The 26,848-nt window shown below is 37.2% G+C and overlaps 1 protein-coding gene across 1 annotated transcript in view; it reads right to left on the bottom strand.

Annotated features, from left to right (window-relative positions):
• EMB269 (GTP1/OBG family protein) overlaps nt 1-26,848 on the bottom strand; it is a 109,733-nt gene that overhangs the window by 35,591 nt on the left and 47,294 nt on the right. Inside the window, exon 2 of the mRNA XM_089801694.1 lies at nt 24,881-25,154. Within this exon, the coding sequence (XP_089657820.1) occupies nt 24,881-25,154 (274 nt within the window). The remainder of the gene's footprint in view (nt 1-24,880; nt 25,155-26,848) is intronic.

Below are 26,848 nucleotides of genomic sequence, written 5' to 3'. Positions count from 1 at the left end.
CCACAAATCAGAAACTGTTTCATTACAACAGTGATAAAAATAGAAGATAATGTGATTTCTCCCTACTAGCGTTTCCTACATCATAGCTTATTCTCCAATCCATGATTCCTATATTTGGTTAGTTCAACTACTTGCGGTACTTGAAATGTTTGATGGAGAGTGTAATTGAGCTGGAAATGAATCAGCAAAATATCCACATGGCCAAAGTCGGAATTGAATAATAAGGTAGTGTCGCAGCTAAAAAACCTACTGTAGAGACTTGACCATCATGGTGGCAGATGTGGATACATGCAGCCAAACAGAGGAGATATTTTCCTTGATAAAACACATAAGAACATGACCCAATTGTGATGGACTAAAGTACATGTGGTAAAAAGAAATAAAGTATAGAATGATAGGAAGACTCCTGCCAAACGAGTGACAGGAAGTCTACATGCCACAAGAGAACATTTGTGTAATGTCCCCAATTTGTTGGCATTAGAGTTTCAGGGATTAGCCTATAATTGTGATCCTCGTAAGCTAATTATTGTGGATAGAGGGTCTTCTGTGGCAGTGGCTTGGCTTGGAGGGTCTTATCTTCTCCACATTTCACTAAGCTACAAGTTGATCTTCGTTTGGCTCAAATTAGACTTTGTTTGAGCTTAGTTTTGTGTAATTACTATTTGTGGTAAGATGGTGTTGATTGAGATGGACCCTTTCTATTTTTGGAAAGTGCATTTGGTCACATGGAGAAATAATAGCTTCTTGAGTGAAGTTACATTTTGGCAACAAAAGGGAATTTGGAGGTTATAAATACAAGCTCGTTTCATTGGGAAATGCACACTTGAAGATATATTTTCTTTTATTGCCTTTGTGGCTTTTTTGAGTCTGATATTTTGAGGCCCTTGCTGAAGTATAGGGTTAATTCTGAGAAGTGGCAATTCATAGCTGAGGTATTGTGAATTAGATTTCTGAGGATTATTAATCTTCCATTTATGTGTTACTGTTGCTTTGGAAGAAGTCTTTGTGCTGGGTGTTGTGGGGGATTAAATTCTGAAAATTGTGAAGCTTGAGATTGTTGGAGTCTTCCTACTGTATGACCTGTGGCTGGAAGTCATCTGTTGTGGGAAATTTAATTACATAACCCCCTGCAAGTTGTAAGTGTTTGATCTGAATGTATTGTGAGGAGGTTTGTTGTGCATATCAATGTGATTAGGAATTAGAGGCTGATACAAATCACATTTGATACCTGTGTTTTATAGACTGAAATTTTAATCTGAATTTGTGAATGCTAAATTTGCATTTGGTTGCTATATTTCTGCATGTTGTTGGCATCTATTACAACCTTGTCCTAGAGCATACAGCTTCTATTCTTGATGACAAGATGAAGGGTTTTAATCTCTGATTACTAGGCAAAAATATCCCTGTGGCTTGGCGTTTGAGTTTGCTATTGTTTGGCGACCAAACCGCCTGTAGCTTGCCAGTAGAGATCCCGCACTTCGTGGTGGCTACATTTGCAAAAGACTGTTGCTGCAATTTTTACTGGTGTTGATGTTTCTTGTATGGGCATGGGTTGTATTAGGAGACCCTAATATATAACAGCTAAGTGTTATTCATCTCACAATCATGGCATCTCATTTTCAGTATACAGAATGTTGAGGATCTCATTTGGGTACATTTACGAGAAAATCATTGTGGTTCCATATTCACGGGTCTGCAGCTGCATTCTGGGCAAGTCGTCAACATCATACAGGCCTGCGATTTCTATTGTAGATTGGGCCACGACCTTGCTTGACTGTCATACTAAGGCGAGTGGCAAATCATAGTTGGCAGGGTGATAATCAGAATTGGAGGAGGCCATGAAATGATCTAAATCAGCAACTTACAGTCTGGAGTTCTACGTTGATCATTCTAGAAGCCTTCAAATTATAATCAAGTTCTTTGGTTGATGCAAGTTTGTTTTAAATTGTAGAATAATATTCTCTAAAATTATGGAAGTGTGTTATTTTGCAATATTGTTCCTTGTCTACCATTTATTTTTGAAAAAGAATTTGAAAGTATATATTTTATTAAAAATCAGAAAATCGTTAAACATACAAAATATCAGTTTGTGCATCAATATAATAGTTTGGGCCAGGTTGGGGTCTTTACAGTGGTATCAAAGCGGTTTCCTGCCAGCCTGTAGGAATTGGGCTCAGTTATTATTTTTCTCCGTGCTTACTTCTGAGATTGTCAGATTATTTTTGTGATTGGTATAGTGACATGGATGGTGACAGGAGATTCATTCCAAGTAGATATTATACTCACAGAGGACGTACTTCTCTGCCTAGGGATGGAGAATCTGAGATAGGGTATTGTAAAACAGTTGGATGATGCAATTGTTGGCATGAGTCCCCAGGATTATGCATTCGATGGTGATGCGATGATAGTGGGAGTAGGAGCATGCGATGATACAATCATATCGGCATTGGCGGCTACTTATGCGCCGATTGAACCATCTATGGAGGAATTTAGCGATATGCATGCAGTTGTTGATGTGTGTCCTGATGATGGCACACATGTTGATAATTATGAGTTTTCATCAACTGCAGATTCGGTTCAGTTTTATATTGCGGCAGTTAGTGTTGTTCTTGTGTCCATATATTTTGATGTGGCTACACCTATTGTTGATAGAGTTGGCATGAGTGCATATGGTTCGCCTGTAGCTACATCTTTTTCAACGCATGTTGGTGATGATCACAATTCCAGTCCAATATACATTATGTGGGTGGATACAGGGAAGAAGAGGTTGCATAGATCTTCTACAGAATTGCCATCTGATAACATTCTGACTTCTACATCATTAGCACAAGTTTTGGGTGCTATGCTACAGGACATGTTGATGTTCCTGATGATATTGGCATACAGCTGGTTCAGTGTTGACGAGGATGCCATGTACTTCTTCATTTGGGATCCAAGTGGAGGTTGGAGTTCACTATGTTGCCGGATTGCTTGAGGTCAAGCAATCTCGGGGAGGGAGGACTGTAATGTCCCCAATTTTGTCCGCGTCACAGTTTCACAGATTAGCCTATTATTGTGATCCTCGTAGGTTAATTATTGTGGATAGAGGATCTTTTGTGGCAGTGCCTTGGCTTGGGAGGGTCTTATCTTCTCCACATCTCAGTAAGCTACAAGTTGGTCTTCATTTGACTCATATCAGACTTCATTTGGGCTTAGTTTTGTGCACTTACTATTTGTGGTAAGCTGTTGTTGATCAAGATGGACCCTTTCTATTTTTGGAAAGTGCATTTGGTCACAAGGAAAAATAATAGCTTCTTGAGTGAAGTTACATTTTGGCAACAAAAGAGAATTTGGAGGTTATAAATACAAGCTCATTTCATTGGGAAAAGCACGCTTGAAGATATATTTGCTTTTATTGCCTTTGTGGCTTTTCTGAGTTTGATATTTTGAGGCCCTTGCTGAAGTATATGGGTTAAATCTGAGAAGTGGCAATTCACAGCTGAGGTATTGTGAATTAGATTTCTGAGGATTATTAATCTTCCATTTCTGTGTTACTGTTGCTTTGGAAGAAGTCTTTGTGCTGGGTGTTGTGGGGGATTAAATTCTGAAAATTGTGAAGCTTGAGATTGTTGGAGTCTTCCTACTGTATGAGCTGCGGTTGGAAGTCATCTATTGTGGGAAATGTAATTACATAACCGACTGCAAGTTGTAAGTGTTTGATCTGAATGTATTGTGAGTTCTGTTGTGCATATCGATGTGATTAGGAATTAGAGGCTGATACAAATCACATTTGATACCTGCGTTTTATAGACTGAAAGTTAACTTGGATTTGTGACTGCTAAATTTGCATTTGGGTGCTATATTTCTGCATGTTGTTGGCGTCTATTACAGCCTTGTCCTGGAGCATACAGCTTCTGTTCTTGACGACAGGCTGAAGGGTTTTAATCTCTGATTACTGGGCAGAAATATCCGTGTCTTGGTGTTCGAGTTTGCTGCTGTTTGGCGACCAAACTGCCTGTAGCTTGCCAATAGAGATCCTGCACTTCATGGCGGCTACATTTGCAGCTGACTGTTGCTGCAACTTTTACTGGTGTTGATGTTTCTTGTATGGGTATGGGTTGTATTAGGAGACCCTGATATATAACTGCTGAGCGTTATTCATCTCACAATCATGGCGTCTCACTTCCAGTATACAGAATTTTGAGGATCTCATTTGGGTACATTTACGAGAAAATCATTGTGGTTTCATATTCACAGATCTGCAGCTGCATTCTGGGCAAGCCGTCAGCATCATACAGGCCTGCAATTTCTATTGTAGATTGGGCCACGACCTTGCTTCACTGTCATACTAAGGCAAGTGGCAAATCATAGTTGGCTGTGTGATAATCAGAATTGGAGGAGGCCACAAAATGATCTAAATCAGCAACTTACAGTCTGGAGTTCTGCATTGATCATTCTAGAAGCCTTCAAATTATAATCAGGTTCTTTGGTTGTTGGAAGTTTGTTTTAAATTGTGGAATCATTGTTAGTTCAATACTCTCTTTCGCAAAAATATTCTGTAAAATTCTGGAAGTGTGTTATTTTGCAATATTGTTCCTTGTCTACCATTTATTTCTGAAAAAGAATTTCAGAGTACCTATTTTATTAAAAATCAGAAAATCATTAAACATACAAAATATCAGTTTGTCCATCAATATAACAGTTTGGGAAAGATTGGGGTCTTTACAATTTGTTAGTAAAAAATCAATAATTATTTTCCATAATTTAATCCAAAAACTATATTAAATATCCCTTTGATCATATGTAACATAAAATCATAAAATGATAAGGTATATAATAGGCTCAAATATAACATAAAATGAGACATCAATGGCTCTCATCACTAGGTAGCCCACCTCATATGTATGGCAAGGGCTACATAAGACCAAGGGGGAAGAATGTATCCGCTCTTAGGCCTACGGTAGGAGGATTCTAGGGCAAGTCACCCTATCTTGTAAACTCTATGGTTGGATCATCCTCAAATCAGCTCCAATGTATGTTGAATTGATTTATACTTATATGAAATCGAATCATGACATTATATGAATCTTAAATGTGTTATGCGAGGATGACGTAACTAAAGAAACCCTATATGTGATAAACACCTAACCCTAATTTTGGTGTAATTGTGATTTTAGGGTAGAATTCTAGGGCAAGGTAGAAAAGGAACATTACAAGCGCTATCAAAGCATCTGTCCTTCTATCTTGTGAGAGGTGGTTCATGCAAACTAGCCAAAGGGCTCTTAAGATAATTAGGAAGAGAAAAAAGTTTACAACCACAATGAGCAAAGAATTGAGCATTTATTGAACACACTACCCAAACCACTAAAGCCCTTATGGACCAAAATGAGAGGAACAAAAGAAATAATCAAATCCTCCTTCAAGCCATTCAAAGCATGAGTAACAATGGATGAGATACTAATTCCAATCATTCTGCAAATAACAATAATGGTCCTCCTAGGGTACCAGATTCTAGAGTCACGAAGCAATCTTTTCTACCCAGGGAGGAACAATTGAGAAAGACAAATGCACCCCCAATGAATAATAGTGATGAGATTGCAAAGGCATATTCTAGAATTGATCTAGAACTTAGGAAGGATATCTCATTTATAGATTATTGTGATGCTAAAATGAAAGCTTACGGTAATAAGAAAAGATAAAGACCTAACAAAAAAAAGTGAATAAAATGACCCTTCCAAACATTGAAGACTAAAGAAAATTAACAGCACATTCACGGGGACAAAAGTTAAACATCTATCTCTTACATCACAAATTTTGCCTACTTTAAAAATGTTCATATAGTCATTAAGGTTTCATGTGAAGTTAGTTGACAAGTAAAATTAATTATGATCAAGTGAAATCATAAGATGGTTAATCGTTATAATTTCATGTGAAGATAACATGTAAGTTAATCGTTGTGATGTTATTATATTGTTATCTTGAAATCATGAAAAGTTGGATACTCATTATAAATTCATAGGAAAGAAATGATGGTTAGCCGTTATGATGTTTTATGAATAATAACATATTATAGTAATTTTGATTTTTTTTGAGGAATATGATATTATCATGGAGAATTTCTTTTCTTGCAGGAGCACATCGAAGGAAGAGGGGGGGCATTGCCAGAAAGGAATTGGGCAAGGGACATTACTCCACCTATTAATCGACAGGTATGAATTCTAACCACCAAGGCTAAGGGCTAAAAGGCTAGGCAAGCAAGAGTAAACTAAGGACTACCATGAGCTACCCGGTCAACAAATATACATTATTAAAAAGATCACTGAGCCTTAAATTAAAATTGTGTTACCTTATAAATTGGATGATATCAAAGCTTCATGTGATATTGTCATGCCTTAATACAATAATACTATAGTATTTGCAGGTATATACACACACATACGTGCATATGTGTGAATTAGAATAAGATGTATGTATACGTACACTTGATATAAGATGTATACACTAAATACGTTGTTAAAATATCACGCATATATATATACGTGTGTACATACACAAGTATAGGTAGGTATGGTATGATATTATTATATTAAGATATTAGCATGAGTTAATATTATTCTTTGGCAATAGTTTTATTGTTTCAACTTGAGTGGCCATATTTCTATATCATTGCATTAGGCCTTACAATATTTCGGTGGTCATTTTAATATTTTTGTCACATTGAGCCGATGGCCTTTTAATTTTTTAACTCCTCGCCACCTTTACAATCTTGCTCATAACTAAGCATGCAACCGAGAAGGCAAAGATTTATGGAACTATAGTTCATTTGGAGAACAAAATTCTTACCCTCTGGCAGAGAAAATACCATGACCTATGATCAGAATTACTTCCTTTGATTCTTGCTTCACATTCTTCTTTGCGAGTTCCATACAGTATTCTAGCAAACGCATACCATCTTCCATCTCCATTCTACATTTAGATAGTGCTCCCGCCTTCTTCAATCGTTGCCTTGATCATATTCATTATTTTAGTGTCGAGCTTTCCTACATGAGAATGACAGTAACCGATTGATACTACTCTTGTTTTTCATAGCAATCAGGGATCGTGATTCCAGCATTTCCCCAGAACCATTCGAGCCTTTTCAAGGGACGACCTCCACTCGGGTCATGAAATTACCACTGCTTAACTTTATGTTTTTTTAAAGATATAGTGAGGTAGAGCTGAAGCTTGGTTTGGAAAGTAATAATATTGATGTTAGAATCCATCAAGATATGATCCAATGTCTTCTTTCTTTATCTATGATATTGCAAGAATGCTCTAGATTGCGAATAACTATGGCATTTCTCATACTCGATATTCTCTTTTTATAATCATGGATAACTGTAGTGCGAGCTTATACAGGGATATCTGATATATATTCCATGAGATAAAAGACTGCACCATTGTGAATCAAGAATAGATTTTTCCAGAATTATTTTTCTTTTATAATGCCAAGGCCTAGGCTAGGCAGATGCATTGGTTGTGATTACAAATGCTTATGCATCCACCCAGTGATTCATCCAGGAAGACTAACATGGTCGAGATGGAGGGTGTGAAATGACAATCATTGAATTATGGTTTATTCCCACATGATGAAAGAAAAAAAAATCAGTAACTTAAGAAAGTAATAAGAGATGTCTAAAGTCTATGTCAGCTCATGGTAGTCAATGGTATAAGTCTTGTTGTCAAGTCGAGCAGTGGGTAATTGAGTACATAGTGCCCTCACAAATCCTTGGCTACGGCAGGTTAGTGGCATGCTTGTTGTTGTGATCACTAAAGGTCAAGGTTGCTAACAGTTGCAAGATAGGTGTATGTAAGGTATCCTAAACCTAGCTGGTTGTTTAGCCGACACTCTTAACACCTAGATGCATAGTGGTGTCCCAAGCCTAATCCCAAGGTAGGGAGGGCCTTTCTCAGTAGAGATTGTGTGAGGATACTTTAGAGTCCACGGTTGGGAGGTTAAGCCTGTGGCAATGCTCCTCTCCTCCAATAGCCAAGGCTTGCACAACTCAAGGTTAAAGTCTATATGCAAGACATCTGAAATTCGAGTACTTTACATTTATTTTTCCGCATTTTCAATTATGTATTGTAGATGGATAATATGGTTAATATTAGTTTCTCTTTCTTTGGATTAAGTAGTTAAATCAGTCATTTCTTTACTTGAATATGTATAAATTGAGATGAAACAATAATCATGTATAGAGGAACTAAGGTCCTTATAACTATCTTTTATGTAACCTAGAAAGGAAATGATATTTTGTTATTTCTCATTCATTAAATTATTTTGAAAATTTAGCATGTTACACTATCTCTCCTAAAGTTCCATTACAGAAGATAACACAATTAAGTTTGTATGCTTCATTTAATAAGGGAAGCCCATGAATGGTGGCATCATGGTCTTATAACCCAAGGTCACCAGCAAATAATAAGTAAACAACGTATTCATACAAAAACTTATAAATAATTCGATAGGACACACTCACAATGGTACTTCAAATAATTAACCCAACTTAAGCAAGAAGCAGCAATGGAAAAGTTTGCCACCGAATTTGAAAGGTTAGAGGTTACAGTACTAGAAATCTCTAAAGAACCTCACACCTATTAGTAGAGGTTTGAAAGAATCAATAAGTGCTTTGGAGCCAATAAACTTAGAAGAGGCAATCCAAAAGGCACTACACTTTGATACACCCTCAACTAAAGGTAGATCCACAATACTTGCATCAAAAACAAACTCCAAGCATCTCCACTAAGAAGATAAACACTTTGAAGGAGATTTAACATGAAGGTTCTTTCCTACCTAAAAACGACCCAGAAGAACTAAGGTGAAAAAGTTTATGCTTTGATTGCAATAAGATATTGGAACTTGAACATAAGTGTGCCCACGAGAAAAAAAATATGCATAAAATTGTTTGATTAAGTAAACTAACAATAGGCAATGGTCAATATACAAGTTGATTAAAGAAAATTATGACTAACTTAGAGGTTGTTTCTAAAAGGCAAATGGTGCGACTAAGGAAACCGTGTAAAAGGGTGTGATTTGCATATGGAAAAGGGGCACAAGTTACTAACACGCATCTCTCTAATGTTACCCTTTCCCATCAAACAAGATATATAAGGATGGGCAAACACGTTTCCTAGGCACCATCGACAAAAGCAAAGTGACACAAAAGGAAAGAAAGGAACTAGCCTTAGACTATTGATATCCAGTACCAGTATCATCTAAATACAAATATTAGAAATAAGTGCTTTAATGATCATTATTGTTTGGGATTTGTATACAAAAATTATAATAAGTAATTATATATTTATAAACATCCCCACATATAAAAATATATATTGACAAATTAACATGTTTCATAATTCTATAATTAAATAAATAATAAATTATAACAAATTTCGTAAACATATTGTGATCTATTCATTATTGGTGGCATAAAATTATTATTTAAAATTGTCATAATTAACCATGGTGAGGAAAGTGAGGTAGTCATGATTGGGAGAACGGTGGTGACCTACCTTCTAAGTATGTCACCTCATGGTTGTGATCGAAGAATCCCCATGGAGCCAAAGAGGGACAATGGACTACCTTTGAGTTAGGAAGGATAGGCTTTTGGGGCACCTTATTGTGGATCTTCTTCACATTCCCTACTATGGTGAATGGGTGTTCAATCATTAGAGGCAAGTTAGGAATGGAAAAATGAAGGAGAACAATATGACTCCACACTAGGTAGCCCACCTCATATGTATGGCAAGGGCCACATGAGGCCAAGGGGGAACAATGTATGTGCTCTTGGGCCTAAGGTAGGAGGCTTCTGGGGCACATGATCAAGTCACCCTATCCTATCAACTCTATGGTTGGATCATCATTTGATTTACATTTCTATGAACCAGATTATGACATTATATGAATCCTAAGTGTGCGGGGATGACATAACTAAAGAAACCGTACATGTGATAAAACTAAACATAATTTTTTCGTAACTGTGATTTTAGGGCAAGATAGAAAAGGGAAATTACAAATAAGTACAAGGGGAAAGCCACAACCTATAATGTAAGAGCCTCAAACACAACAACTAGCCCAATCTAGACAAGGATAGATAGTGGTTTGTCTACCTCACCTTTTCCTTTTGAATTTGTAAGCACTATAATTTGTGCTGACATTGATGTCAACATCCAGTATGGCGTGAATGTCAACTTGCTAAGGAATGAATATTGTAGATAAGATGGAAGGGTGTTGAGAGTATGAAGAAGGTTGTTGAGATTATGATATTGATTGTAAAAGAAACCTTGAAGAGTTCACAAAAGATCCCAAAAGGATACTTTCACTAAAATTCAATAAATTTTAATTAAAATAATAGATTTTCCTGTGCTTTTCTTGTGGTCTTAGAGAATTAGACAGAAGTTGCAAATGTATTGTTTCTTCTTTTTTTTATTTTCCAGATATAAGCAAAACAATAATTAACAACAGCAGCAAATAATATAATATTCAGTCAACCAGAGAAGCTACAAATCGTACCATGCAAGATATGTAATCCATTTGCCAGCAAAGGTGTTTACAAACAAAGAATGATGACACCAGCTGCAAGAATGGATGAACCACGCACCAAAAGGGCAAAGATGGCTAACGTAAGCCAACCAACAAATCACGTGCCAATTGAAAGGCAGTCGTACGGCTGCTATAGTCACACCAAGGCAGCAAGAAGATCCCAACGTGCCAAACAAGACCCTCAACGTGTAATGCACAAGCACCCCCAAACGCTGAACCTAACTATCTTTGTCAACTATTGAAACAATACTGTAGAATGCTGCTGAAACTGTCTATTGGGGTTTGCATCCCAATAGCCAAGCTCTAGGGTTTGTGTCCCAGACCTCTAGAATCTCAAATATCAAGAATGAAGATGTAAAAGATAATGAAAGAATGAGCCAACATCTCCTTTTATCTCTCTCAAAGCCAGTCAAACCCTAAAGGGAGAATATGTCTTACCCTTTATTATAAACTGGCATCTTCACAATTAAAAGACCTTTATGTATAGGAAAAACACCCCTTTCCTCAAATAACATGACTCTAGGTGACTGAAGGTCTCCAGATGCTGAAAATAAGTTATTATAACTCAAGACCTTTCCAACAAGCTATAACACATAGGCATGGCTTACCAAATCAAGCCAAAATCCCCTTATTACTCCAATTAGCTATATAAATAGCTTTATTTTAATTTATTTAAATACAAACTTAGGAAATATTAAAATTATTTCCTTTTATTCAACTGGAAAGCCAAATTCAACTAGAAAGCCAAACCAACCAAAAAATCAGTGAACAAGTCCTGTCACCTGTCTATGACTGATGCCGGGCAATGTGGGCCAACTGGTAGTCCTGTCCCTAAAAACTAGGGATGCTCCAAGAAACTAGGGAATATACCATGTCACCCTGAAACTAAAACTGTATACTGGTCCCGAGGAGCCTCAAATCTGATCACTGCCACAACCTCCTAAATTTTAGGAAAATCCCTAAAATTAAGGAACCGCCCCCACTGGCTCTCAAACTAATTGTAGAACCAACTCTAGTCACTGAGTATCCAAAATGAGTCTCTATCCACCACTGCTAGCCTACAAGACTCTAATAATAGGTAAACTCTCATGACTCTACTAGTCAGACTAGAGAGGGGACATGACAGTCCTCCCCTCTCGAAGATGCTTGCCCACAAGCAACTTCAATGCTAGATGTTGCAAAATGGACTCACCCTCCCAGGTGGCATCCTCTATGGGTAGACCTCTCCAGCTCACCAAGCACTCCCACATCACCCTACTCCTCAATCATCTCTCCCTAACCTCTAGAATCTCCTCAGGGACCAAAATTAATTTACCCTCTTCATCCAAAGGAGGTAAATCGCGTGATTTTATAATATGTTGCCCCAGTGCCTTCTTCAGGCATGACACGTGGAGCACATTATGAACCCTACTATCTGGTGGTAACTAGATCTCATAGGCCACCTCTCCAACTCACCTGAGTACTCTGTAAGGTCCATAGAAACGAGGATTGAGCTTTTCAGCTCCTCCCTATTTAAGGGTGCTCTGTCTGTAACGTTGTAGACTAAGGAAAATCATGTCACCCACCTCAAATGCTCTCTCCTTCATGTACCAATCAGCGTACATCTTCTGCTGATTCTGAGCATGCTGCCAGTTCTCCCTAAGATATCTCATGATATCTTGGTTCTCTTGCAACCAATCCTGTGCTAAGGGAACTCTGTTGTCACTGTCACTCACTATGGTCTTGGGGAGACCATGGAGTCTAAATATCTCTCTAGAAACGACTCGGCCACCTGTGAAGCTGTGAAGTCCGCTGCAATAGGAAAGAAATGGGTATACTTAGTCAACCTGTCCACCACAACACAAATACAATCCTTCCCCTAAACTCGAGGAAGATCTGTAATGAAGTCCATAGATATCCATGTCCACTTTTGCTCTGCTATAGGCAGAGGCTACAACAATCCAGCTGGAAAAGTATGCTATGACTTGTTCTTTTGATAAGTCATGCATTCACGAATATGGCATAAGACATCATCCTTGAGACCCTTCCAAGAGAATCTCTCTTGTACCGCCCTATAGGTCTTACCATAACTCGAATGTCTTGTTGTAGGAGTATCATGGTAAGCATGCAACGTGCTCCTTCAACTGTGGTTTAGGAACAAAGTAGACCCTACCATTGTAGCAGATGACATCATCCACTACACTATATTTGTCATCTTGTGTCAATTCATCCATGATCTCACAAGCATGCTGATTTCGAAATACTCAACTAAAAGTTGAGCATTCCAATCTGCGGAAATCTCGCTCAATAAACATAGGGCAGCAATTGATGGCTTCCTGGAAAGTGCATCAACAACAGTATTGTTCTTCCACTTGATGAACTCTATGTCTACATGAAAGGCCCTGCCATCTTTAGGTGTAGGTGTTTTGGACTTCACAAAACATGTAGCCCAAAGTATGTCATCATGACGAATGATAGTCTCCAATCTACGGGAAGTACTTACTTAGGAACACCGTCTAAAGCCGCCCTCAAGATACTCTTCTTCCTTTCAAAAAGAAACTCCGGCTGCATGTAGTGGTGGTCAATGATGTATTGCCCAATACCCTGTAACCACTGCATGCCCAAAACTACATCATAATCCTCCAACGGTAGCATATAAAAATCATCTGTCAAAGTATAGTCACCCATCTGGATGCTATGCTGAGGAATCCTCCAAGTACATCTTAAAACAGCACTGTCTGCAACCTTCACTCCAAAACCAACAAACTCCTCAGACTGGAACCCACGCCTGTCAACTAGCTTCTGGTCAATAAAGTTGTGAGGGCACCTATGTCTACTAAGCTCATAACCCGTTGGCCTCTCAATATACCTTTCAAATGAAAGGCATGAAATCTGGGATAACTGGAGAAAGTAGCCTTAGTCACTTTAGCAGACGCCAAAGGCTCCGAAGTGTCTAGGTGTAACTGTAGGTGTTCCTACTCAACCTCCTCCGGACTATCCTCAGTATTAGTATTAGGTATCTCCTCATCGCCTATCTCAGATGTCACCTCTATCAAATGAACCTTGCTTTTACCAAGGCAACAATGTCCAAGCTCCCATGGCTCCTTACAGGAGAAGCATAGTTTCTTCCTCCTCAAGTCATGGTCCATCCTAGGTGGTGGGGTGTCCAGTCTAAATGTAACATCAATGGCCTCCTTGAGGATGGCTGGCCTGAATGCTCGTACTAGTCCCTTAAGCCTGTCTTGCAAACCCTCTATGAACAGCATCACACGACTATGAGACATGTCCGGAACCATGACTGCAATACGTTGGAACTCATTCACAAAAGACTCCACGTTCCCTATATGCCTTATATGTGACAACTCTCGGTAGTAAAGCTCTGTGTCTTTATGATCAAACCTAGCAATGAGTCGCTCAGTGAAGTCAATATAGGAGTGAACCATTGCGTGATCCTGGGTGACCAATCCATGGTGCCACCAATCATAGGCAACCCCGTCTAAATTCAAAACCGCAAACTGTATAGCCTCTCTCTCAGGCATAGGTCTCAATGATAAATAGATATCCAGCTTGTGCACCCAAGCTCGTGCACTCATATCACCCGTGCCATCATAGGTAGCCAGTGTGATCTTCCTAGTGGCTCTACTGAGGTCGTTGTCCTGTTGTGGTTTGTAGCCCCTGTCTTCTCTGAACCTAGTGTTATCCCTACGCTATGCACAATACTGTGGAAAAGGAAAAACATCCCTAGCCTCTGGGGGTAGGGCTCTCCACTCAACTGTAGCTGCCATGATTGAATCCTGGAATCCAACCTCAGGTGGCTCCACCTGTGCTAGCTACTCAACTTGCCCAAACTAAGGCAATAATGGCCTATCCAAAGTAGGAATATGTGGACATTTTTGCCTATGGGAATGAAGGGAGCTCTCTGCTGAGACATGGGATTGATGACTGTGTTGACTTCTCGCAACAGAAATCGACCTACTCCTTCCCTGTCTACCTCCACACCTATCCAATTCCATTCGCTCTAGAGTATTTTGTAATATGTCTAGTGTTTAGACTATACTGGACTGCGAAACAAACAGAGTTCTCATGAACTCTCTCTCCTCTACCTCTGTAGGCATGTCATCACCAGCAACACCCTATGCCTCACCCATAGCTGGTGTCTCTGTATTTCTGGCGGCCTCTACTCGCCACTGGTGTCTCCTACGCTCGTAAAACCTATGTATTTCTCCACTAGGATGCATAGAAGATAGATAAAAATAGATGCTAAATGCTAAAATGAATTATCAAACCCTTTTCTATAACCTGTTTGATAATTTCACTGAAACCCTACAAGCTGGCAAGATTCAGGCTCTGATACCACTGAAAGATCCCAAAAGGATCCTTTCAGTGAACTTCTGTAAATTTTAATTAAAATAATAGATTTTCCTGTGCTTTCCTTGTGGTCTTAGAGAATTAGACAGAAGTTGCAAAAAGATTGTTTCTTCTTTTTTTTTATTTTCCAAATATAAGTAAAACAATAATTAACAACAGCAACAAATAATATAATATTCAGTCAACCAGAATAACTACAAATCATACCAGGCAAGATATGTAATCAATATGCCAGCAAAGGTGTTTACAAACAAAGAATGATGATGCCAACTGCAAAAATGGACCAGCCACGCACCAAAAGGGTAGAGATGGCTAACATAAGCCAACCAACAAATCACATGCCAACTGAAAGGCATTCGTATGGCTGCTATAGTCATGCCAAGGCAGCAAGAAGATCCCAACGTGCAATGCACAAGCACCCCCAAACGTTGAACTTAAACATCTGTCATGTCACCACTTTAGCTCAGTCTAGCAGAGACATGTGAGTCAGCTTATTATGGGGTCTTGTAGGCTGACAGGGTTGGATAGAGACCCAGTATGGTTATTTAGTGTTGGGGACTTGGTGTTCTAGCAGTTATTGATCAGTTGGGAGACGTTCCTTGTTTTTAGGAGACAGTTCCTACATTTATGGGGTTCATTCCTACTTTTTAGAAGGTATGATCACGCACAGGGTTGGGTTTCCATGAGTTTGCTCTTTGGGTTTAGTTTCAGAGGGATAGAGCTTGTTTCCTAAATTTTAGGAGCATCCCTAGATTTTAGGGATGAGACTGCTAGTGGATCCTTGATTTCCGACTTCAGTCACAGACAGGTGACAAGATGATTTTATGGTTTGTGATGTTAGTTGGGCATTTTGTAGCTATTTGGGTTATATTTTTAATATTTCCTAAGTTAGGGTTTAATAATTAAATAAGGCTAAGTTAATAGCCATTTTGGAGTAATAAGGGGATTTTTGACCTCATTCGGATTCGTACCCCTTGGTGTGATAGCTCGTTGGAAAGGTCTTGAACTTTTCTAAATCTTTCTCTTTGGTCTCAGGGTGATTCAGTGAACGGATTTATTTCTATGGAGAAAAAGGGTCATTTTTAGTAACATTGCCACTTAAAAATAAGACTTAAATCACTTTTGTAACCCAACGCCTTTTTGAGTCACTTTAGGGTTCGATTTGCTTTGGAAGGGGTTATAAGGAGATGGAGGCGCCATTCCTCATACATCTTATGCATTTTAAAACTTGTTTACAAATTTGCTCTGCTTGGGCGATTTTATTCTGGGATGCAAACCCCAGGGTATTTACTGGCTGGGACGTAACCCTCAGCAGTATTGGGTCTTGGAATTTTCAATGGTATCAGCTCTCATCAGGGAAGGAGGACGCCATTTCAGCTTGGGCCTGCAGTATTGTTTAGCTGGGCACGATTATTGGTACATGGGAAAGTGAGCCTTGCAGCAGTAGCTGCCATTTGCAGCACTTTGAGATATAGAGACTCAGTTAATCAGCAGCTAACGTATGCATGTTCATAGCCCTTTTCCATCAGCCAGTTTTGGAGTCATTGTTAGGGAAAATGTATTGGATCCTTTATTTGGCTCTATAATTCAGAGATCTGCCTGGTACGATTTGTATCAACTCTGATTTTACTGCATATTGTTATTCATTTTCAGACTCTTTTCATATCATTTGTTCCTTCTCATTTCTATGTTGAATAATCATCAAAAACGCAAAAACAAACAAACTCTTCTGCATTTCCGTCTAGTTCTGCAAGAAAACTTTAATAAATAGGAAAAACAAAATTAAAAGAAAAAAATCAATAAAGCTACAATAGATTAGCAGCAAAGATCCATCAGGGATCTTTCACAATCTTTGTCAACTATTGAAACAATATTGTAGAATGCTGCTGAAAACATCTATTAGGGTTTGTGTCCCAATAGCCAGGCTCAAGGGTTTGCATCCCAGGCCTCTAAAATCGCTCCTCAAAGAAAAATCGCAAATATCAAGAATGAAGATGTAAACGATAATGAAAGAATGAACGAACATCTCCTTTTATCTCCCTCTCAAATCCAATCAAACCCTAAAGAGAGAACATGCCTTTCCCTTTATTATAAAATGACATCTAAATTAAAAGGCCTTTATGTATAGGAAAAACACCCATTGCCTCAAATAACATAACTATAGGTGCCTAAAGGTCTCCAGATGATGAAAATAAGTTATAATAATTCAAGACCTTTCCAATGAGGTATAACACATAGACATGCCTGACCAGATGAAGCCAAAATCCCCTTATTACTCCAATTAGCTATATAAATAGCTTTATTTTAATTTATTTTAATGCAATCTTAAGAATATTAAAATTATTTCATTTTATTCAACTTCAAAGCCAGATTCAACTAGAAAGCCAAACCAACCAAATAATCAATGAACAGGTCCTATCACCTGCCTGTGACTGATGTCGGGCAATGTGAGCCAACTGGCAGTCCCATCCCTAAAAACTATGGATGCTCCTAGAAACTAGGGAATATACCCTGTCACCCTGAAACTAAAACCGTATAATGGTCTCGAGGAGCCTCAAATCTGATCACTGCCACAACCTCCTAAATTTTAGGAAAATCCCTAAAATGAAGGAACTACCCTGACTAGCTCTCAAACTGACTATAGAACCAACTATGGTCAGTGAGCATCCAGTATGAGTCTCTATCCACCAATGCTAGCCTACGTGACTCCAAAATAGGCCAGCGCTCATGACTCTGCTAGTCAGACTAGAAAGGGGACATGATAGGTTATTGAGGTTGTGATATTGAAAAAGATTTGAAGGGGTTGAGACTATGACTTTGACTGAAGAAGAAAATTTGACTAATGATTTAGGAAGTTTGTGACTCATCTAGAAGATAGAAGTACAACAGACAAGAACATGTAAGAAAGAGTATTTGAAGATCTTATGGGAGAATGCTTTGAGACAACGACTACTTGTGGCTCTAGACTAAATAACTAATGACTGTGAATATTGCACAATCACGTGTACAAATCCCCAACTGATTATTTGAAAAAGATATGATGTGTTGTTTTGCTGACAATAAAGCTAGCTGTCATGATGGTTTCGATAGGCTTGGAGAATGGCTTGATTTGATTATTATTGGTCCGGATATAAGTTGAGTGTTAAAATATTTAAGAGATTTTACCATGGTGTTTCATGCTTCAAATTGCACTATTTGCTTCAGAGAGTGTTTTGGGGCCGACCAGTAACATGTTTTTAATGCATTCTTACACGATACCTTTTAGACCAACTTTGGAGGAGGTTGTGATGCATATGGATGGATTTTATAATTTGAAGAACTTTTATGAGTTTGGGTCCTCTTTAGTCCTAGAGAGGACTGCATTGAGAATTTTTACTTAAGATGACTGAATTTGTATTAATAATGCTTATATTTTTATGCTTGGCATTGTTGATATTTCCAATGGACAAATCTCTATATACTTTGGCAAAAAGGATGAGATGTGTATGATTTATGTGAGGTGATTGCAAAGATTGTATAATTCAAGTGAGAAGGTGATATTGTGTGAAGAAGGCAGAACTAAGGTGCATATTGTTGAATGGTACAAGAAGGTTACTACAACAAATTAGGAGATTCAATTTTTCATTTATTGTTGGAACAATGAGTTTGTTTTTAAAATCTATATTAATTGTTTTATTGAGGGTAGGTGAAATCATTGGTTGTGTACCTAAACTAGAGGGGACAGTGAAATCATTGACCTAAAACATTGTAATTAGGCATTTGCACAGTGAGTACATTTCTCACCATGGTTTTCCCCATCCTGGGTTTTCCATGAAAAATTGTTGTTCATGTGTATGGATTCATTGATTTATTTTTTATGGTTGAATTATTAGATTAAGATTTGTAACAAATTTGTTAAGTTTTTTAATGGGCTAATTCCACCCCCATCCCCCAACACCTTATAATGATCAAAAGATTCAAATGAAAACTCAATTTATGATTAAAATCATATCCTTTCAAGAAGCATTTGTCATAAAAAAATATGTTAAGTTCTTCGTGCATTTCATTCCTGACTTTTGATTTAAAACGTCTTCCTTTTCTTGTCTAGGATTGAGGAATGCAAGAGGCATACAAGTTGTTTCAAGTTCAAGTTTAAGGCGACTTGGCAAAAGCAAGGCAAGTTCAAGATCAAGGAGGTAGACAAATCAAGATGCAACACTAGATTCTCACTTCGAGATGTAAATTAAAAAGAAAGTTGTACAAAATAGTGTAGACCTCCACAAACTGATAAGGTTATCATAATCTTGGAAATCCAAAATCAACGAGAAGGAATTCTAACTATCACAAGGTCACGATGTAAAAACAAGGACAATTTTAAGAACAATTCCAAGAGAGAATTTCCAAAAAGATGAAGGATGAATACCATAAATGAAGATGAAGAAATTTGGGAATATAAGCAATCACGATCAATGAATAGCCTAATAATGTTGAGTATCAAGGGGTATTGCTAGAGGTGCAAACACTTCATTATCATGATGAAGAAGTGGAGTTGAAACAAAGATTACAAGATATAGGTGTTGAGGTAGCGCCCATTCATCTTCAACCAATCAATTTATTCCAAGTCAACATGTCCAAAGTTCATCCAATCAAATGCAACCACAAGTGAATATGTGGAAAGCATTTAATATATTATCACAATGAATTTTCTCATTGGTTCATCCTTAAAAAGGATATATATTCAAAGATTTGTAATCATTTCAATGTATGGCATCAAATGATTGTAATCACTGGTTGTAATTAACTATAATTAAGGTTTGCTTGGAATTATCTTGCCCATTGATTTCAAATCAATATTAGCCCTTCATTGCAATTGAGAGGTCTATAAAATGCTTGGCCTTCGCATTTGTATAAGAGTTAATCAATCAATTAGTACATGGTAGAATGGAGTACACTAGGAGACAAGATATTGTTGTCAATATTATGTCAAAGTTAATATACAACTTTCATTAAGGATATATTGTGTTCTCGTGTGTTTCCTCTACATGATATTGTTGTCATTATTATGTCAAAGTTAATATACAACTTTCATTGAGGATATGTTGTGTTCTTGTGTGTTGCTTCTACATTTTGCATGGTTTTGACTTCTCTAAATTTAGTTGAAGTTCATTAAATGAAATGGAGAAATGTGAAGATGTATGATGAATTATGTGTTCATACCTTTCGTTACATGTTGAAACTCCCAATGTAAGGTTAGTTTGAACTTAATCAAGTACTAAGATTGATTGAGATGGTTCATTTGGATTGCACCAATATTAGGTATTTGGATGAATGTTGGCAATCTCAAAAAACTTTCATTAGCTTTAGTGATTGCTTCAACTTTGTGTAGTTGTTTCATTTGGAAAAGAAAAGCTTGGTTATAATAATTCACACATCTGGAAATCATCCATTCATATCATTATCCTTAGGAATAGCTTATATATCTTGAAACCCTTGATCTCTTTTGTCATTTATTTTAAGTTAGTATTTCACGTTCCGGCAACTTTGAGGGAGAAGAATTGGTAAAGTCCAAGAAATATAGTCTAAGTCTCATTGTGATCACCAAAACAAACCAGTGTTCCATGGGGACTCACACCCCCCTCCCAAACCTTAGAGTACCCATTCGCAAGACGTCCCAGCATCGGGTACTCAGGTACCCCAGTACCCCCACCTCCCCCTTTCCGCAACCATACTGCCGCTAGTATGGGGACTTGGATTTCTATTTGAATTTTATTTTTTGAATGTTACTATTGGGTATGTAATATGTTACTATGTTGAATGTTCAATGGTTCTAGTACATGTTGCAATTTGGCTATGTTCAAGTATTTTAATTTGGTATGTTTTACTGAAACATCATTTCATAACAAGCATTTCAAGTTCTATATGTATACCATACAACACTCATCCTTGCCCCATCCTCCCCTTGCCACAGTCCCCTAGCCATCCCAAAAATGAGGCCCATTTTCCCCCCGTCCTAGAAACTCATTCTGACGTCCCGCTGTCCTGACGTACCCCAGTACTAGGGTAACATTGAAAAGAACACATCATATTTCCTAAGTTATATGCAACATAAACTCACTTGTTCACATTGTATACTTAGGGTTGCTTTATTTTCTCACACATTTGTTGCATTGTTTGGAGTTTGAAGTTTCCTTGTTCAAGAAAGAATAGGATACTTATTATTTTATTTTGCATGTTGGAGTGATCACAAAACACATATCAATTAATAGGAGTGCCTGTTCAAACACTAGGTTTCTTGATTAGTCAATGTAAATAATTGTTTCATCAAACTAAGTGTCCACTCCAGTAAGTTGTAAGCTTAACCTGGAGCTTTACTTTGATTCCTCATCTAGTTCTCGTAGATATATTGCAACACACTTGTTTATTTAAAGGGCACATTTGTGATACATATGGAGTCTCTTTTATAAAATTCTATTGAAAGCGTAATGTATTTCCTATCAGATTTTATGAGAAGCCAGTTGCAGGTTTGAGAGTTCAATACTGTGTATTTACTATCTGCTATTCACATTTTCAGCCATGTATTATACTTTGTCAATTAACATAATCAGAAAATTGTTTTGATTTAAGCTTTTGTGTTTTACATTACCCAGTTTTAAGAAAATATTTTTTGAGCACAAAATCTGCTTAGAAAAAAGGAAAATTCGCAAACTCTGTCACTTAGTCTGGCTATTCCAGTCTCTCTAAGGCGAAAAATAGAAATGCAAGAGCAAAGGTTCCTCCTACCTAAGTTTGACCTCTTCAAGGCCTTCTTTAGGGTCAAGAGCTTGTTCATAGTCCTAGGTCGTGGCTTTTAGTGGAAGTTGCAAACATGATGACGTGGATAATCATTTAGATTTTCCAATAGCTAGAAACGGCTAGTTTATCTGTGTTGTGACCCATATGATGATTCAGACCCTTTCATTTTTCATAGCTTTTAAATACCTTACCTAAATGTTGCTAGAATTTCTACTAACTACTTAATTCAACTCTGTTTTGCTCTCATTTCTATCAGAAACCTCCATTACTAGCCAATTGCAATCAAATTCCGATAAGAATGTTCATCCTACTTTCCCACGGATCATTTTACAAGTAAGATAGGAAAGGGATACAAGGGGTCATTATTACAAATCTTCCTAAATTGCAGCTCTTTTTCTTTGATGCTATTTAACAGAAAAAGGCATACTTTGATTGAGGTAGGTCACCTTAGGACATGCTTTTCTCAGAGTCGGCTACAAGACTTCCTTCCCATGCGAAAAAAAAGTTTCCTTTAAAGCTACTAGCCAAGTTATTTATATGTAATGTCCCCACCTTTTGATTAGATTCAAAAGTTGTAACCTGCAACCATTTGTCAGTACAATATCGAAAAATTGTATTTAAAAAATACTAGCAACATTAGATTTTACTAAATACTAATCTAAACACTACCCAAGTTACCCATCCTAATCCTTCGGGAGAAATCCTTTCTCCAATCACCTAACCCTCTGGTGAGAACTACGTCTCGATTAGGTAATTGTCATAGAAAGAGCTTCTCCCTTAGGCCTCTTTGGGATCTCTAGTAACACTACTTGGTAGAGATCCCACCTCTACCAAGTCTCTTATCTCTGACAGATGCATATGTTTGACCACTACAATATACATTGCCTCTAATAGATCCTCTATAGATCCCTCTTTGGATTCCAATTTGGAAATCTGACATTCAATTTAGAATGCCCTCTAGTCTCTGACTTGTCCACTATATAATGGTCTTATAATACTTGTTCTCTTAGAAAGGAAATGGTTATAGCATCTATGTTGCACTCGATTATTTATTATCTCTATTTTATTATAACTCTCTCTCTCTTTCACTTTTGGGATTCAACTCTCCTCATAATAGTCACTCCTCAAGGTATGAAACTCCTACTAAGACTCCTAGCATATTACTTGTCGAAATTCATAATTGTCCTTTCTTTGGCAACTCAACGTTCAGTCCTCTAGGGAATTTATTACCTCTGTCCCTTTATCATAAGTGTTGCTTGCTCATTTGGTGATTCCTTTCACGTGGACAATTGTCTGGTGGTTCCTTTCTCATGATTGACCAGTCGCCTGTTATTCCCTCTAATCATTTTTTGTATTTATGTGTCGATATGATATCTGTAGATCTTTTATTCTACATCATTCGATGATTCGGTCCTTCCTTGCGATTGGCGGGTGTAAGAGAAGTATGTCTACTCTCACCATGTCTTTTTGATGGTTGTGATACTTGGGATGTGATTTGATCTGCTGGAGATAAACACGTCCTCTTTATTATTCGATAGTATTTCAACCGATTTCCTTATCATGTGTGTTGATGTCCTTGGACTTTCTTCTCTTCATTCGATTGGCAGATGTATTTTGATTGTTCTTCAAGGTGTCCACTTGCGTTCTAATTTAGGCTCCCACTGGTATGTATTTCATTCTTACCTATCTCTTCCCCTTCTTACCTTGATTGATAATCAAATGTCTTGGCTGTGATCGGGTGTGAGAGTTTGATTTGCGTCTGTCAGAGTATCTGTGCCGCTATATTTATAAGGTTTGGTGTCTATCAGACTTTCTTATCCCACTAATTGGAGGTGGGTGTCACTCTATCGTCTTGCCAAGAAGGTGAAACATCTGCCTTCACTATTTATTCTAGCCTTTGCCCGTGAATGCCCGGTTGTACAGTCTTATGTCTTGTTTTCTGTATATTCCTTAGTTATATTGTTTTGCCTTGGAATTGTCTTATTGTTTTCTCGTAATACTTGAATAGGGGTTGTGTTCCTTCGTCAATTTATTTTCTTCATCTATTCTGATGTCCACCTCCTCCCCCAAAAAAAACTCGGGATCCTCCTTTGCCTTTATACCTCTTGAATGTGAATGGATGTGTTGTTTGGAGTATATGATAAGTTCTCAGATTATTATTTGTTTGGTGTAATAAGACTCTATTCAATTATATTTAAAAGGATAGAAAAGTCATTTATGATATAATTAATATATTATAATATAATAATAATATAAAATATGTTATATCTTATTGATATTTATTTGTTGTAAGCTTTTATTATATTGTAATTAAATAATTATAATATAATAATATATTCTATATTATCTACTTGGGAATAAAAGAAAAAATTGTTCCTCATTTATTTAGTAAATTACATATATATGCTTATTTTGGGGTTATTACATTATATGTTTATCTCTTCATATACAAATAAATTTAACAATGTAGCTTAATTAGTTCAATACGTGTTGGATGTTTTTCTTTGTAAGTTTTTAAGTTTTTATTGCATTTTAGCTTAGGTTTGTTTCCCTTGCTTTAGTAAAATACTGAAATAGATTCGATCAGGCTAATCTTAATCAAAGTGATGCAATCATGCAAACTGACCTTCACCAATCACTACCACACAGCATCTTAGTTTTTCAATCAAAAGGCCTAAATTATTTCAACAGATAAATCTGATAACTTCACAGATTTTGCCTGTGATTTTCCAAATTGATTGCCAACAATTTATTCTTCTCCAAAACAAAATAAATTCAACTCAGTCCAATATCCCTAGTAGTGACTGTGTTTACCACACTTAACACATGAAGGTGAAAGATAGCAAGGTCAGTGAGCAATGCAAGACAGGTCAAAACAAGCTTTGCATCATGACACCTACAGGAGCAGAAATCATTACCATCAGAAAAGAGTCTATAGGATACCGTGTTCTGAAACTGATGTCACTTACACTGCCATCCCAGGACTCCAAAAATGCATGTTAAACATAGAATTCAACAGTACTATTTTTACATATTGGATTACATAAATATGCCTATTTATCAAATGCCTCATGTAGACCAATTAGCCAAGAAAAAAGAAGAAATGGAACACCGCAAATTCTTATTACTAGAAGATAAATGGCCATATAACAAGCTAGCACAAAAGACATGGAAACCTTTCAAAATAATTAGCACATTTACCAGGACATGACATCTTTCAGTGTGCCGCAAAAACTCATGACCCAAGCCAAAACCACGATGTGCACCTTCAAGAAGCCCAGGTAAATCTGCTACAACCATAGTGGCATCATAATCCAGTGACACTACACCAAGATTGGGCAATAATGTTGTAAATGGGTAATTTGCAATAGCTGGCTGAGCTGCACTTATGGCACTGAGTAAAGTGCTTTTGCCGGCATTTGGGATCCCCACAATTCCCACATCAGCAACAAGCTTTAGTTCCAAATCCAACCACCTGGTGAAAAGACTAGCTGCAACTTCAATGACCAGGAAAAACCATTTGCCAAATACCCATGTGACCAGTGCCAAATATGAAAAGAAATCATCACCAAGAAGTACAAAGATAAAAGTAACTTCTTAGCTTCTCTTTGTCAGTTCTTCTTATGTATAAAAATTAGGAAGGAATTATAAAACTGCATTGGAAGCTAATGTCATCTATTATGGTAACTTCAATTAAAAGATAGAAAACTGTCTGTGCACTCAGAAAATTTAAGTTTACCAATTGTTTTGTCATTCATCTCAGCATAAAAGCTGCATGCTACTAACAACAAATCAAGAACTAATAAATTTATTTATTTTCATAGTAAAAAATATCAAATTTGATTCAAAAGTAACATCCTAAATGATTTTTTACAAAATGAGCTATTCCAGTATGCCTCTAAGGTAATCAATAATTTATTATATACTCATATTGAAATAAAGTGATAACTATTGGCAAGCAATAATAGAATAGAGAAGATACTACAGAAAATCTGTTAATAAACTAGCTACATGCAGACAAATACTAGAGCATAACCTATTTAGTATTTACCAACGTTAGAGAACGTGAAAGCCAATAATAAGAAAGGTAGAGCATCGTTTAAAATTATGAAGCTTTAAAGCCAGTGGATTGTACATGTTTTGGTAAATAATAAGAATGTATTAAATGAATGATCAAATGATTGTTTATAGGAGTACAAAACCGACGTTGCTATGAAGAAACAAGTGTAAATTAGAAACTATCTAATATTTTGTAATGTCCCCTCTTTAGCAATTGTCAGCTATGTTGCCGCTAGCCTACTTTTGCATGGTCCTGAGGGCTAGCAAGGAGTTCAGAGGGATCTTGGAGTGATTTGGCCTAGTCATTCCTAGTTTGAGGCCAATTGGAGTTTGTTTGTGGGGTCTTTGGATGGAATTACTATTTATAGTAAGTTGACTAGGCATCAGAGTTGGCATATTTCTAATGATTGGACTTGAAGCTTCACATCGAGAGCTTTCTGACAAGCTATTGCTTGCTTCATTTTAAGTCTGATTGATATATTATTTTAATGCCTGAAGTTTATTAAAGTAGCATTTAAATTAAATGTTAAAATGATAAAGTCTTACTTTAACATTATTCATGTTGGGTTGTGTGTTTGAGAGGGGACGCTCAAGGGAGACATAAGATGTTATTTTATATTATTCTATTTTCAAACACTATCTCACATTGCTTGTGAAAAGTGGGTCAACCCTTATCAAGTGGAAATAAAGGGAGAGTTGGTGGCCATTGTTTAGCAGGTTGAATATGAGAAGAAAATTAATGTGCGAGTTGCAATTCCGGTCTTGGCATTAGAGGACGTCTATCCTCTCTTCTGACATTCTAGACATCATTCCCTTGGGGTTTGGCCTTTGGAATCTGTTGTCATCAGCTTCATTATCAAGCAGATTGGGCGCTTTTCTAGCTACAGGCAGATTTAATGTTTTTCTCATATCTTCTTCATTACTCATCCGATGCTTATGCTACTTTGAGGGAATGATTTTATGAAGATATTGGACTGTTTGAAAGACAAAATACTGTTGCAGCATTGTTCATGCGGCACTATTCACACGGTTACTATTCATTTGGCACTATTCATATCACTGTAGTAGCAGGTTTAAATAACATGTGTTGGAGCCTTATGTCAATAATAT

Source organism: Cupressus sempervirens, chromosome 9, assembly GCF_028749045.1.
Source record: "Cupressus sempervirens isolate cs-2001-9-10 chromosome 9, ASM2874904v1, whole genome shotgun sequence".
NCBI classification, from domain to species: Eukaryota; Viridiplantae; Streptophyta; class Pinopsida; order Cupressales; family Cupressaceae; genus Cupressus; species Cupressus sempervirens.
The sequence above is the reverse complement of the archived record's forward strand: the minus strand, read 5'-3'. Positions and strand labels throughout refer to the sequence as shown.